The 15,893-nt window shown below is 46.7% G+C and overlaps 2 protein-coding genes across 2 annotated transcripts; one reads left to right on the plus strand and one right to left on the minus strand.

Annotated features, from left to right (window-relative positions):
• Nucleotides 1-6,590: 6,590 nt before the first annotated feature.
• On the plus strand, nt 6,591-7,427 carry MONOS_10373 (uncharacterized protein; the record flags this gene model as incomplete). The annotated part of the gene is made up of 1 exon (XM_067862818.1): nt 6,591-7,427. The coding sequence occupies one exon, from the start codon at nt 6,591-6,593 to the stop codon at nt 7,425-7,427; it is 837 nt and encodes a 278-aa protein (XP_067729711.1).
• Nucleotides 7,428-7,962: 535 nt separating this feature from the next.
• Nucleotides 7,963-15,855, minus strand: MONOS_10372 (uncharacterized protein; the record flags this gene model as incomplete). The annotated part of the gene is made up of 5 exons (XM_067862817.1): nt 7,963-14,554; nt 14,729-15,410; nt 15,484-15,554; nt 15,649-15,703; nt 15,769-15,855. 5 exons carry the CDS (start codon nt 15,853-15,855, stop codon nt 8,058-8,060), a joined length of 7,392 nt encoding a protein of 2,463 aa, XP_067729712.1. The 3' UTR covers nt 7,963-8,057.
• Nucleotides 15,856-15,893: the final 38 nt, after the last annotated feature.

Genomic DNA, 15,893 nt, shown 5'->3' on the forward strand with positions numbered 1-15,893 from the left:
TTCAGTGAAGTTCACAGACTGTGCTTTCTTAACTTCGTCATCTTCTTTGTTTGCGCTTCAAGGAGGGTCTCTTTGTTTGAATAATATTAGTATTGCACCTCAAGAAAATTCAAATATTCAAAGTCTTATAAAAACATCAAGTGAGAAATCCTCTCTTGCTCTGCAGAATTCTGTGTTTTCAGATCTTGTTGTTTCATCTCCGTCTCATTTTCTGTATTCGGAGTTGTGCCAAAGTGTGGAGGTTGGTGATTGTCACTTTTCCAATATCTCATTCAATTCTATAACAAAAGATAACCATAAAACAAAACACACTTGTTGTTCACAATTTGTGGATAATTGTGCTGTTATCTCAACCCCTTCCAACATTTTCTATTCTTGCTTTTCTGGTGATGAAGACTGTTCTCGAATGTGTTTATTCAGAAACAACTCATTTTCGTTTGTGACACGAGTTGATAATTATGAACTGAAAGAAAAAGTGAACACAACAGAAACTCAATCCTTCAAACACTGTGAATGGATAGACTGCACGGAAGAAAAAGGAGGAGCAATATTTGTTCATGAGAATTCTGAAGCAACTTTAACAGTTGAAAATTCATCTTTCACGAGATGTCACGCTTCTGTCACAAGAGGTGGTGCAATTTATGCTTTCAACATTGCTGAATGTGTTGTTAAGTGTTCATCATTTTCTCAATGCACATGCGCAATGTTAAAAAATGATGGTGGTGGTGGAGGAATAATGGCAGAGAATGTTCAAACTCAATCACTTGTTGATTGTTGTTCTTTCCAGATTTGTTCATCGGGAAACGATGGAGGAGGAATTAATTTTCGTCAAGTAATGACAAAAAGGCAAAAACATTGCATCATAGATTCAATGTTTGCGTATTGTTGGGCAAATGGCACCTCAGATGGAACTGGTGGAGCAATAGAACATTGGTTAGGAACAGACAAAGTCATAATTTCAAACTGCCTTTTTCTCCATTGCAGTTCAAAGTGTGGCGGGGGAGCAGTCTGCAGCCGATAAATGAAAATAACAACGGAATATTATTGTATTTCTGCTTTTTCCACGACAACACTTGCTTTAAAGGCGGACATGATATCGTTTTGTTCGATTCAACATCAAACAATATTGATATCAGCTGCTATTCAACAAGAACCACTTCTAATAGAGTTAGTACAAGTTATAATGAAATTATTGATCGAAGCGAATGGCTTCTGAATGAAGGAGGAAGGATCAGATATGTGGGATCGAAGCAGACTCAGGAGAATGCAAGAGATGCATTTGCATGTGGCATCAATGAAAGCCATCCCTGCAACACAGTCAGCCATTGCCTGACACAGATGATACCAGGCGTTGTGAAAGACATCGAAATACTGGCAGGAACAGTTGTCGAAACACAAAGTGTGGATTGTGGTGTCAATGCATTCACAATATGTGGGCAAAGTGATTCGAGCACAACGATGCAAACAGAATTTGAAACAGCTGGCTTGTCTCTTTTTTCGGTCTCAGCAGGCACATTGTCTGTCAGTGACCTTGCTCTTGTGCACGATCCAACACACCAGAACAATTGCAGAACAAGGCTGTTCGAAATATCAGGCGAGGGAGAAATGGATGTGAGCAGGCTGAACATATCAGCTGGAAGCGCACCCCAATCTGGTGCAGCTTATTCCACAGAAATGGTTTGCATCCAAAATGGGAGGATAGGCATGGATCATGTGAAGTGGGCAAAGACCATCTCCACTGTTTCATTGTTTTCGATTTCTTCAACAAGTGCTGTTTCATTGACACTTTCGGAGTGTGACTTTGTTGGGATTGAAAGAACAACCAGCGGATCAGCAGTGATATCGTTATCCAATGGCAAGGCAAGCATTGATTTGAATTCAAGTGTATTTGAAGGGTGTGGGAGCACAAGTTCAGAGAACGGAGGATCAACAATGCTGTGTGCAGGAGAAGCGAATGAAGTGAATGTGAAAGATGGGTCGTTTAATGGCTGCTTTTGCTCGGCATCCAACGGACTTGGCGGAGGAATCCTTCTTCAATTATTAACTGAAAACCCAGATTTCTTGATTTCTTCCTCCTTTGGCACAAACACAGCCAAGTGGGGAAATGACATCTTTGCCATTTCACCCAATTTGGAAGTGACCGCGAAGTCACAAAAAATCATATGTGTCACAGCCTCATTGGATTCCGTTGACAAAGTGAGAGGATATGATGGTGGAAACAACAGTGTTGCCATCCCTCTGTGCATCTATCTTCTTTCTCCTCCATCCGAGATTTATGTGAGTAATACTGAGGCGTCCAATCACTCGCACTGCGGAATTGTCCAATTCCCTTGTTTGACCTTGAAGCACTCCCTCACTCGGCTTGCAGGAACAAAGAAAATTGTTGTTAACGGAATGATTATGATGAGCGATGAATTGGCATTTGGTGAACAGAAACATGAAATCCGAGGAAAAGACGATCAAAGTGGATGGATAATTTCTGATACCACCGCAGGAGCAAATACGGCAATAGTGGCAGTTGGAGTCGAAACAGTCTTGTCAACTCTTATCTTCTCTCTTCCTCCTTTTCTTTCACACTCCACTTTTATTTCATCGTCATCATCATCATCACTGACTTTGTCTCAATGTTCGCTTTCCCTTCAAAATCCTTTGCCAGAACTGGCATTTGTATTCTTGTCTGTTGACTCGGGGATGCTAACAATTAATTCATTCTCGGCTTCGTCAATCACTTTGAAAGAACATCCATTGATCTCGTTGTCAGGAAGCAGCACAGAAGCAGAATTAATAATCACTCCGTGGTTGAACATGACGAATTGCCATTTTACAGAAATAGAAAGAGCAACTGGAAATGGAGGCTGTGTGGACATCGATAATAGCAATGATGAAAATTCAAAAACACAAATTAATATCGAAGAGAATGTTTTTGATGGATGCTCTGTGCTGGCTGATGGAAGCAGAGGAGGTGCTGTTTTTGCTCGGATAAAAGGGAACACTCAATTGAACATCATTTCATGCACATTTACAGGATGCACAGCACCAGAAGAAGGAGGGAAGATTGGGCTTGGGGGAGGGATGGCTCTGACATTGGTTGATAATGATTCTTCATTTACAATATCATCCCCTGTTTTTGATGCAAGCAAGCCAAATGTTGCGAAATACGGAAATGACCTGTTTGTCGAATCATCCAACTTGACAAGAGCATCACCAACGCCTCTCTTCCATTTGTGCTCGAGCACATGGCAGATATTTCGTTGGATTCATTGAGCGGCTTTGATGGAAGTGATACAACAAATGCCATTCCTCTGATCTATTTCTGGCGAACATTTGGATCAGAGATATTTATTAGCAGCGAAGGAAGAGATATGGGTGCCTGTGGATTCTCAAATTATCCTTGCCTGTCAATCGATTATTCTTTGGATCGGCTGCTTGAAGGAAATGAAAGGAATATTAACATCATTGGAAAAGGAATTCTCAAAAATGTGTTGATCTTGGTGATATTTCAATAAGTTCGGATAACACAGATATGTGCTCTCTTGAGTGTCGCTCTTCTATTGAAGGATCAGAAGGAGCTGCGATGAATATTCTAGGCATCTCATATTTCGAATTGATAAGATTCGTTCTGCCATCTTCATTCGCCACTAGTGTAAACAGTTTGATGCATGTCGGCTCCAGCGAAGGATCGTTGACTCTGAAAGACTGTTCATTCGCAAAAAATGAAGAAAGCGGAGAAGAAGACATGATTAACTTTGGCTTGATTAAGGCGGATGCAGGAAGTGTTGTTTTCGAATTTGTGACAATTCAGTCGCTTTCCTTTTCCTGCGACATCGTATCAATCGCATCTGCAGCATCCTTGGCATTCAGAAACTTGACAATGAAAAACATCCATCTGGAAGGCGGAAGCGGATTGTGCGTTGCAAGGGCTTCAACTGGAGACGAGAATGCGAATGCTGAAGCCGATGAAAGTGTTGTGGTGGACTGGAGCACGCTTGAGGAAGTGACCCAGAGCGCAGCTGGCGACATCGCAATGATCCGAAGCACAGGCATCGACCCAACAAAAATGGTCATCCGCAACACAACAATCAAAAAAATGTGGTGGTTCTGGATGCAAAAATGGAGGGGCTGCCTTGTTCAGACTGAACGAAGGAGGGCGTTTTGACTGCTTGTTTTCTTCAATCACCGACTGCTTCTGCTCATCAACTGGAAGGGGCGGAGGCTTGTTTTTGGAATGCACGTCTGCGGCTGCCGAGCCAGCAGCATTTGTGCTGTCGAACATCACGTTCAAGGACAATGCTGCATATCGGGGAAGAGACGTGTATGTGAAGTGCCGCTCGATAGAAGCACAGATCGCAGATGGGCAGTTTTTGCTGGACTTCAGAGCCCCATTTGTGAAAGACCTCGCAATATGGGGATGCACCTCAGACATGTATCTGGACGAGGAAGATCTGCTGAAGAGAATTGTGAAGTACCAGAGCGAGACGGTGTTTGTGTCTTCGGCCGGGGACAATCACGAGGACAGCAAGCAGTGCGGAGGGCTGGATGGGCCATGCAGCACGCTGAGCGAAGGGCTGCTGCACATCATTCCGTCATTGTTCTCCCAGCTGCTGATCTCCAGCCGCACTGCCATCTTGAGCAGATGCAATGTGCTGAATGTCACCATCCGCTCGCTTGAATCGCCTTCGCCGGCGCAGGTGTTCCTCAACTCAACAATCCCATATGGCAGCAGCATTATCACAACCTCGGAGAAAGTCCGGATCGAGAGCTTGTCGTTCTCTGTTGGCTCTTCCTTTTCGTTTTCAGGAGGAACATTCATCAGCGAGACAAATGGGCAGCTTTGTCTTTCGTCAGTCCTTTTTGCATCTGAAGTGCCTTCAAACAGCATCCATCCCATTGCCTTCAACTCGGCTCTCCTGAGCGTTGAAAGCGGGCTTCTGCTCATCGATAATTGCAACACATCGGAAATTTCATTTGAGCAGCCAGTGTTCCGGCTGACTGGCAGCAGCAAGGTGTCCTTGGCAAAAGTGGGTGTGAAGCAGGTTGAGCTGTCGTCCAATCTGTTTGAAGTTGGAGAGTGTGAGAGTGTGGTGATTGATGATGCGGTGGTGGATGGAGTGAAGTCTCGCAATGGCAGTGTCATTTCCGTTTGCGAAGATATGTCGGGAGTTGTTTCCTTTGGCAGTTCTTCCATCAGAAACTTCAGTCGTGGTTCGTTGGGTGCATGCTTCCTTTCGTCAACCTCGCCTTCTGCCCGGATAAACCTGTCAAACTGCTCGTGCTCGGATTGTGTGTCGTTGTCGAAAAAAGGGAGCATCGTGGATGTCAGCAGGGCGCTTGACATTTCGATGCACATGTGCGAGTTTGTGGGGAGGCAAGCAATTTCCAGCAGCGAAGAGAGTGTCTGCAAATGGAATGGATCGCTCATCCAGTTGTCGCGTGCAGCAGCACTGATGAAGGATGTGACAATATCGAATTCGTCATCAGGCGGATTGTCGTTGGCAGCAGGCAACATGACAATCGAGAAAGGCGAGTTTTTTGACAACAGCCCCTCGATGCAGAAATACCCGTCACTCCGTCGGAACATCTTCTGCTGCGATTCGGCTTCATTGGCAATTGACAGCTTGAAAGGCGGGGATGGAGTGAAGGACAACACTTCGTTGTGGATCATGAGCGAAGGCTGCAGCTTGAAGGGTGCTGCACAGGAGCGACTCTCTCCGTTTTTCATTCCTCATCTGGAATCAGCAAGTCTGGCTGAATCTGGGAGCAACGCTGATATCAAATTCATAGGATCGCTTTTCCTGCCATGCGATCTATCTTTCAAGTTGATACGCACAATCAACGATGTGGAGTTGGTCGAGCGGTATCCATTTGACGAAAACAGCTTTGCTTCTGAAACCGAAGTTGTTGGAACAATTCCGTCAGCAAAGTTAACATCAGACTCCGATGGGTTAGAACTCTCCACAGCAATTGTGTTTGGGAGATCTTCAGCTTCGACAAAGTCATTCATTCTGAAGAACAGGAGTGAGTCTGAACAAAAAGGGGGCGAAAGATTAGTCGAAGGTGGAAACGAAGGAAAATCTTATTTATTATTGATTGTTATTATTATGGCTGTTGTTCTATTGATTGTCCTTGCTGTATCTATTGTATTCATTGTTCGATGGAAGAAGGTGAAGAATGAAGCAGAAGATCTGAGAGAGATTGTGAACGATAACATCAGAAAAGATCCGAAGGCATTTGAGATGGTGACGATGGAGATGTCGCCTGAGGAGCAGTGGAGGAGAGCAGAGAATGAGGCAGAGAAGAAGAATGATGAGAGGATAAAGAAGAGAGTGTATGAGAAAAGCTTGGGTCATTCAGAGTCATCAGAGCATTTGTTGAGTGAGAGTGGATCGACTGAATACATTCTTGGAAAAGACTCAGACAAGATTCCTGAATGGGCATTGGAGAAAGATGAAGAAGAAGAAATTCGAAAGCGAACACCATCACCATCAATTTCATCCACTTCCACCACTTCGACAACAGATTCTGATTCGACATTTGTTCGAGGAGAGGATCTATGTCCCACTACCTCATCGATGTCGAATCTGGTGGATGCGATGGCCTGTTCATCCCCTCATGAGAAGTTGATTGTGGATCTGAGGGATTCTTTGTTCATGCTGCTTCATGGAAGGAATGAGAAGAAGGAGATGGCGATTGGGAGTTTGAAGGAGAGGGAGCAGACAGCTGCTCAGATCCTGTTCTGGGTAGCCAATCTCGCCCTCCACTCCTTTGACGAAATGGAAAATGAGCTTTCCTCTTTGGCCAATCTCAGTCCCCACATCGTGCTGTTCTCGGAGCACATGGTCATCTGCATTGCTATCCACTCCGACTGCTCGTCAGACTCTGACACTTCCTCCATCTCTTCAGCCTCCACCATGGTCACATCTTCCTCTGATGTTTCTGTGAAGAGCGAGAGATTCACAAAATCACTACCTCCTTCATCCGCCTTTGAGGATGAGGATGACAACAGAAAAGAGTGCATGAGGTGGAAGGCGCCAGAGCTGCTGATGAACAAGAAGATGGGAGCAACAAAGGAGTCGGTTGCCTTCTCGATTGGGATGATGCTGTGGGAGTGTCTGACACTGAATATCCCGTTTGGGGAGTATGAGGCAGAGGTTGCTGGACAGAAGATTGTGAATGGAGAACGGCCTTTCATGGGAATTGCCGAAAAGAACCCATTTTCTGGCTGCATTCTGTCGTGCCTGGACAGCAATGCCCCAGCAAGGCCAACACTTATCAGCCTCAAGCGCGAGTTCATTCAGCACTTTCCTGCAGGCGCAGCTGTGCTCACGATGTCTGATGCAATTGGCTACGCTTATTCGAGCAGCAACGGCAGTCGGCATAAGGCTTCTGGGGCAGAGTCTAAAGGGAGCGGCTCTGGAAGTGTTTTATAAAAATTGCATTTCAGCAAAAGGATTGCAAAGTGCAAATGGAATCTGGGGCATTTATCAGGAACGGCAATGGAATTTGCATTTGTAGTCTGTTCTTATACGCCATCAATAGGGGGGTGAATGGTTGTGTTGCTGCTTTTGTTGGGTGCAGCAAGAGGCGTTTTGCACCATTTTCAAAGCAAAAATGGAACTTTTCTTTTCTTTTTTTTCATGTTTATTTGTTCGTTTTCTGTTTATGATTCTTATGGCTTGAAAGCCCGCACCAACAAAAGCATGGAACATTTCGTCACAGGGTTATAAATAGGATTTGTGATACTTTCTGAAAAAAAGGCATTAAAATGATAAATGATATTCAAAAGATACAAAAACAAGATCGATTTTCACTCATACAATTCAAGCTTTGCGCATATTATAGAAATGTGATGAATGACTATTTGAAATTGTAATACTTCTATTTGTTATTATTGGCATTAATTTTTGTCTGATATGATGTTTTAGGAGATGTTAATTTCAAGCAGATGAAAAAGTTAGAAAAGAAAAAAATATATGGGTGAAGTTTTTCCTTTTTTTTTTTGAAATGTTTCATAATTCTTTTCATCATTTTTCAAATAACAATAAAAGATAAAAATAAAATCAGTACAACATCACTGAAGGGAGAGATTTGTCGCGTCTTCTTTCGATTATCAAAGAAATTGGCGAGGAAGAAGGAATATTCTTTGTTTGTAAAATGGTATTAAATCTTGGTGTAAGTACAACCGGCGTTGCATTTGCAGCTGGAACAAAAGATGAAATTTCATTTGAAGAAGAAACGGAAGAAGAAGATGACAATGATGATGATGACGAAGACAATGAAGAAGAAGAAGAAAAAGAAGAAGAAGATGATGATGATGAAGCACCAGCAGAAGCAACAGAAGAGCTCGAAAGAGACGAAGGCGGAGACTGCAGCGGCTGGCGGAGCGGCGGGAGGGTGTTTCTCGACAGAGAAGACACCTGGTGCTGCAGAAGCGAGTGGCTGTTCAGCAGAAACGACGGATTGCGCTTCAGACGAGACGGAGCTGCTGAAGAAGTGGAAGAGAAGGAAGACGCAAGTGCAGAAGATGACAGCTGCGGGTGGGGCGTGTGGATGAATGTGGCGTGGATGGAAGTCGAAGTCGAATTCGAAGACGAATACGAAGACGAAGAAGCGCCTGTCGCAAAGCGCGTACCACACAGTGAATTTCCAGGCTGCGAAAGTGCGTGTGGTAGGCAGAGCGGGTCGAGGCTGTCGAATGCATCGTGAAATGGCAGGAGGATGGAGATGTGCGATGTCTGGAGTGAGGTGAACCGGGCAAATGAGACCGGGAGCGGCTTGGGCTTGAGCGAAGTGAGGTTGATGGCTGGCTGAGAAGGGAAGAGGGGCACGCCGTATGTGCCCACAAGCGCCCCGTCGAGTGTGAAGAGGGCGGAGTGCTTGTAGAAGGAGAGCAGCAGAAAGGGAGGAGGCACCCACACATTCGGAGAGGAAGGGGCAGACTGGTCAGAGACAACGACAGAAGTCGGAAGGGAAGAGGAAGTGGAAGAGGAATTGGAATTGGAATAGGAATAGGAATTAGCACCAGAATTGTGGCTGTTATTGGCAGCTGTGTTGATGCACGGGAGCAGCGACGGCACGAACGAGATGTCCAGCACCTCCTGGTCGCTGAAGCGGAACACATAGGCAAACGGGGAGGCAGCCTCAGAAGACATCGAGGAAAGAGCATCAGCCGTCAGAGAGGCAGAGTGGAGCAGAGGGATCTGGATGTTGTGGAGCGCCTCGTAGTCGTCGCAGAAGTTGAACAGCGCACACCAGTGGAACTTCGCATACTGCAGCCCGTCCAGCACAGGAAACTCCTTTCCCGCTTTCTTCTGCCGCGGCGAGTTTCCCTCTGAACCGCCGGCTTGGCTGAACATGCTCCCTGAAAGCGAGCTTTCTTCTTCACGCGAGTGGGAAGATCCGATTGAAGAGGAGCTGTTTGACGTCTGTGGCGGGTGCCTCGATGTGACAGTGCGGGAAAGCGGGTCGTAAAGCGACGAAACGCCACTCCGGGGTGTGCTGCCGGCGCCGGACATGCCGAAGAGGAGCGGGCGGGAGAAGTTGAGCTGGCTTTGTGCTTGAAGCAGCTGCTGGGAGACGGACAGGACTTCGTTTATGTCAAAGATAAGCACCTCACCATGGGTCGATGCGACAGCCAGAAGGAGCGGCAGATCGGCAGCTTGCTCGGAGGCAGCGGAAGGGAGGTTCAGAGAGGAGAAGGAGGAGGAAGAAGAGGAAGAGGAAAGAGAGGAGGAAGAGGAGGAGGAGGAGGATGACGAAGACAAAGAAGAGGATAATGGTGAATGAGCAGCAGCAGAAGAAGAAGAAAGATTAGCATTAGCATTCGCATTAGCAAACGACTTCCTCTGCTTCTTGTCCTGCTCCTGTGTCAGCAGCTGCAAGAGAAGTCTACTGCTGTGTGTGTCAATGGCAAGACAAGCACCGCCTGTGATGTGAGTGTCCACATCGCACAAGAGGCAGATCCGCAGACAGTCCCAAAAACGCAAGTGGCCGTCGAGGCCGAACGTGAGCAGCGTGTTCGGGTGGTGCTCAATGAACTTGCAGAAGATGACAGCGTTGTTGCTGTCCATTGGAGGGGCTGCCACTGAGTTCTGTTGAGACTGTTGAGACTGTTGAGACTGCTGGTGTGATTGAGACTGGGATTGGGATTGTGCTTGTGATAGTGTTTGTGATAACAATGGTGATTGAGTCTGCTGCTGACTCTGCTGTTGTGTCTGTGTTTGTGTTTGTGTTTGTGCCAATGTCTGTTTCAGCCCCGTTTGTGCCTCGTCCTCTGCCTTGTGTGTGATGCTGAGCGATGTCAGTGACATCACAGGCGTCAGCTCTCCTTTCGAAGCTCTGTCAGTCTGCGCAATTGCGCCCAGCACAGGCGAAGAGGCAGCCGACGTGGAAGCGCTGAGTGTCTGAGGCGAATCAAGTGGGGGTGAATCGAATGAATGGCCGAACTTTTGAGGTGTGGAAGAGCTGGAGTCGGTGAAGGAGGAGGAAAGAGACTTTGGCGTGGAAGGAGAGTTGGTGCGGGTGGGCACAGCAGACGTGGGAGCAGACAAAGGAAAAATATGAGGCACATTTTTCCACTCTTGCCCTTCCTCTTTTTTCTCTCCCAGGACTGAGGAAAGCCCCAGGTTCGGCCCAGCCGCCATCCACGTTGTCTTCGAATGGGCAGACTCCACATTCCACAGCACGACCGAGCCATCTGCACTGCACGACGCAAGATGCGAGGGAGGGGCAAAAGTAATGCTGAGGATGTCATTTGACTGTCTTCTTGAAGCAGAAGCAGCGGCTGCTGATGCTGCCAGGCGGAATGTGCGCATCTTCATCGGCGTGGCGAGCGAGGTGAACGAGGCGTCTGTGATCGATGCGATGTGCTCGTCAGCCGCAGCATCGCCGGCCATAGTGTGGTGCTTCGTCGACATCTTCTGCGCCATCGCTGTCACTGGCGGCGGCTCGTCGTCTTCAATCACGTGCGACGTGAATGAAGAAATCACCTTCCGCTCCTCTGCCATCCCTTGTGTCCGGCGCGTCATCCGCTCCACAATCGACATCGGAGGCAAAGCTGCTCGTGCTGACAAAAGAGAACCCATCTCCCATTCGTTCAACACCTCCCCGCCCATCACAAACAGAACACTGTGCTGGTTTCCAATGCGCTCTGCGGGGATGATGGCAGTAATTGTACAGTCGCTTTTGGCAAGAGATGAAGAGGAAGAGGAGGAGGAAACAGAGGAAATACTTGAATTGTGACTGTTCACTCCCAACGCAGTGGCGGCTGCAGCAGCCAGCTTGCCTGCCTCCATCTGCATATCAGTGGCCGACAGAAACGAGGCAAAGCCCTTTGTGGCGATGGTGATGTTGAAGCAGTTTAAGATTTTTCCTGTGTTGTAGTTCGTCACCAGGATCGTCCCGTCGCTGCTGCCGCTCACCAGCCGCCGTCCAGACCCACTGAGCGCAATGCGGGTGATGCTGTCGCGATGAGGGATGTCATACCGGAACAGATTCGCTCCGGTACGCTTGCTCCACACGTTTGCTGTGTTGTTGGCGTCGACAGTGATAATCTCGTCAAACGCCGACGAGTACAACGAAGCCACCAGCGGCACCCGATGCGCCACTGCGTTCTGATCATCAACGTTGTTCTTCTTCCACAAAAAAAGCCTTCTGCTGCCCATCAAAATGCCCCCCAGTTCTTTGCAGTCGGCCATCGAGTGGATGGGGCTGCACGTGAAGGGGTCGTATGCACTCACCACCTGCAGGCACCTCTGCGAGCGCAGATCCCACACGCGAATCGTCTGATCCAGCGAAAGCGACAAGAAGTGGTTTGACTTGTCCTCTGCGACGACAGACAAGATGGGAGCTGTGTGCCCTCTCAGCTCGCCCAGAAAGCGCATTGTGTTTGGGTTCCACAGCAGAATCAGGTTGTCGAAGCCTCCAGTGGCCAACATGTGCGCGCGCTGGCACCAAGCGAGGCAGATGACACCGCGGCGGTGGCCGGACGCACCGGAAAGGGAGTTGACGGAGGGAAGGAGAGAGAAAGAGGAGGAAGAGGAAGAAGAAGAAAGAGATCGGCGGGAAGATTGGGGGGATGAAGAGATTGGATCAGAAGAAGAAGAAACAGAAGAAGAAGAAGGAAGCATAAGAGCAGATGCTACGCCTTCTCCTGCATTCGCCTCCTGGAGCTGCTGAGGTGTGCCTATTGTATATATCAGCTGCAGCGTCTCTAACACAAAGAATTTGATTGTGCAGTCGTGTGAAGCTGTTATAAGCAGCCCCATCTCGTCGATGAAGGCGACACACGAAATGCTGCTCTGATGTGCTTTGATCGACCAGCTGCCTTCGAAGATGCGCTCTTGCAGGTGTGGATGGCCGTTTTTTGCGTTCTGACGGGCGAAAGAAGGAGAAAACGACAGAGGCGGCTGCTGTGCTGCCATGGGCGAGGAAAGAGCAGATGGAGCACGTTTGACAGGGCTGGTGAGGGGAGGGGTGGTGTTTTGCTGTGTGTTTGAGAGGGCTTCGAGGTTGAGGTGCGGAATGGGAATGGCCATGGCGCCTCGGAAACGGGAGGAAAGAGGAGAAGGAGAGAGGGACGAGTAAAGCGGGGCTAAGTGTGCCTGGTTTGTGCTTTTGGAGAGATAGGCAGTGTTTTGGGTGCGGTTGTATTGTTCAGGGGAGGAGATGTAGCTTAAAGGAGATAAAGAAGAAGAGGAGGAGGAGGAGGAGGAAGAAGAAGAATAAGAAGATGACAGCATTGAATGAGGTCCCTGTGTTTTTGTCTGCTCCTTCTGCATCAGTCTTATTGAGCGGGATGAGACAGGCATCAGAAGAGAAGACGAGGAGAGTGTTCGATCTGTGAAACACTGTCGAAAACTAAGTTCTCCTTCTTCCCTATCTTCATCATCATCATCATCTCCCCTTCCTCTTCTTTCTCCTCTTCCTCTTCCTCTTCCTCTTCTGTTGTATGCTCCTTCCAACACAGATTGGCTCATCCGCCTCTCTTCCCTTGGTATTTGTAAATATCCATTGAAAGTATTCTGATTGAAAGAGCTGTTCATATTGACTTCTGAATTAGCATTGCTTGCTGTTGTGTCGTGAAAGCGTGGCATTGCGCACAAGTCGTCCTTTGATTGATGTGATTCATTCATTTTTGATGCGTTTTGTGAGGGAAGAGAAGAAGAAGATGGAGGAGGAGGAGGAAGTGACAGAGGAAGAAGAGAACGATGAAGGCGAACAGAAGGAGGAGAAGGAGAAGACAAAGATGAAGATGAAGAAGACGAATAAGAAGATGATGATGATGTTGTTGTTGTTGTTAATTGCCCTGTTGCATAAGAAGGCGCATACACAGCCTGTGAATGCCCTCGTGCGCTGTTCACTTTTGGCTGCCTCAGAAATCCTTTCTTCAAATCTGCAAAGTTCTGCGGCAGCTGGTTCAGCATCTGCACACTCGACGGTGACACTTTCGTTTGTTTCCCATTCACCTTCCTTGTTACAGCGCCTGTCTGTATCAGCGCACCTGACTGAACTCCCTCAGAGCTTTCACTGCTTTCTCCAGCCCCGCCCAGTTTCCCTTCGTCGCTTCGGCATTCGGCTGGCTCTGGCGGCGTTAGCACAGCGCTTCTTCCAAGCGACACGTTTGGCAGCGCGGCGATTTCTGCATCGCTCCAAACTGGCTCGTTTGTCTTTACCACCCCCTTCTGAGTGAATTGCTCCCTGCTTCTGTGTTTGCCCTCTTCTTTGCTGATTAACAGGTCCGCCCGCGCTTTCGGGGGAGGCTCTCCACATAATGAGGCGTATGTGGCGAGTGTGCGGGTGATGGAGAGGTCGGTGACGCGGTGGACGAGCTCAAAGGAAAGCGCAAAGATCTCCAAAACACCAGAATACTGTCCGACACACAAGAGAGGGTGCAGCGAGCGGTAGGACAAGTTCGAATTGAGCGAGCTGGCGAGTGAAGAAGGAGATGAATTGTACATCGGATGCACAATCTGCCGCCGGATGAGGGAGCTTTCGTCGGTTTTGGAGTCTTCTGAATTGCTGGTCATATTATTATTGTTGATATTACTGTTATTATTACTGTTATTATTATGTGAATGACTCAGCATCTTCGGCTGCACAGCCGGCGCCACAGCACACATCGACACTGCCATTGACTCAAAGTTCCTCAGCTGTCCCGTCGGGCGCATTGTGGAGAGGTCGTAGAAGGTGATGTGGCAGTCACTTGAGGCCACCGCTGCGAAGGAATGCGACTGGGCCGCTTTGGCGCTGCGGTCGGAGAGGGCGGCGGTGAGGTTGGTGTGTGTGCCTGTGGGCAGAGGGAGCTGGGGAAGTTCGCACATGCACGTGACGATGAGCGGCTGACGTTTCTCGAGCACAGTGATGGTGCGACTTTTCTCGTTGATGTTGATGGGTTTCACTTTGTGTTCTTTCTTTTTCAGGTAGGACTGGAGGGCGGTGAGGGCGTGGGAAGCGCGGGAGATGGGTTGTGGCTGAGAGGAGATGGAGGAGGAAGAGGAGGAGGAAGAAGAAGAAGAAGATAAATCTGAGGTTGTTGGGGAAGGAGTTAGATTGAGATCTGTGAGAGATGTTGAGAGGGGGAAAAAATTAACATAGAAAGAAATAAATAGAAATTAATTGATTGGATTGAAACGAAAAATAAAATAAAAAGAAAAATCAAAAATGTGATTGATAAATATATTTAACATGTGTAATCCAAATTGTGTCAAAGGGGAAAAAAATTTAGTCAAACCAATAAAAGGTTCTTTATTCTTCAAATGCGCCTGAGACGCAGAAGGAGAAGCAACAGGACTCACATTTGCTGGAGAGCCCTCGCTTTTCGTTGGCGTCTTCACAATTTCTGATTTAATAACACCTTTTGGTGATTTTGATGGAGATAGTTTCTGTTCGTTGGTTGTTTCGTTCATCCGCTCAGTTGGAAGGGAGCTGTCGTAATTATCTTCATCTGTGACGTCTGTGTGTTTTATTCTCTGCTTCAATGGATGCGGTTTGCTTTGTGTGAATTTTCCGCTTTTCTGCTCGGTTGTTGCTTTTGAAGAAGCAGAAGCTGGTTCTTGTTTGGATTTGACACGCTCAACAGCTTGAAGAACAGCAGAAACAGGAGTTGTGTTGCTTTGCTCGGCTCTGTTCTTTTTCGCTCTAAATTCATCCAACAAATCTTGTTCGCGTGTTTTGACTTCAAAAAGTGGGTCTGAACGAGTTATTGTTTGATATGTTTCAGTTGCTGATGAGTGATCAATTCGTCGAAGAGGAGCTTGAAACGTATCGTCCCAGACTGTTACTACACCATCGTCTGCTGTTGAAAGACATCTTTTTATGCTGTGAAGATATGCTGTTTTCACAACGGATTTTTCATTTTCCAGAAAATGAGAAGGAATTGACATTGCCTCAGGATCAGAACGATACAACGAATCCTTAACAAGTTAAAATGATTTGTTTGTAAAAAGCAAGCATGAAAAAGATATTATGCAACTTCATCAAACAGACCTGTGAAGAAAATGTTGACTTGGATAAATCAAGATGAGCAACATAATATGAAGAAAATTGATCCCAGGAAACTAAAAGAATTCCAATAAAAATATATTTTATAAAACAAGAAAAAAATACTCTTTCCTATCGATTCTGCATCAATCTTTTGAAAGATATAAGAACATTCATAAGAGTTAAACTGTTTTGTCTTAAACACATTGCACATTGCTTTAAAAAACTGGAAATAAATAAAAGTTTAATATTGATAAATTTTATAAAGAAAAACTTGAATAAATTGCAAACTTCTTTCTCTGTTATACCATCAGATGCATTTTCACTAATTATTATTGAAAATTGCTCCTTAAGTTTTGCAAGAAGATCATAATTCATGTAACGATTTAAATCAATGTCTCCTCTCCATAAGTTAT

This window comes from Monocercomonoides exilis, assembly GCF_001643675.1.
Source record: "Monocercomonoides exilis strain PA203 chromosome Unknown scaffold16-1735695, whole genome shotgun sequence".
Taxonomy (NCBI): domain Eukaryota; phylum Preaxostyla; order Oxymonadida; family Polymastigidae; genus Monocercomonoides; species Monocercomonoides exilis.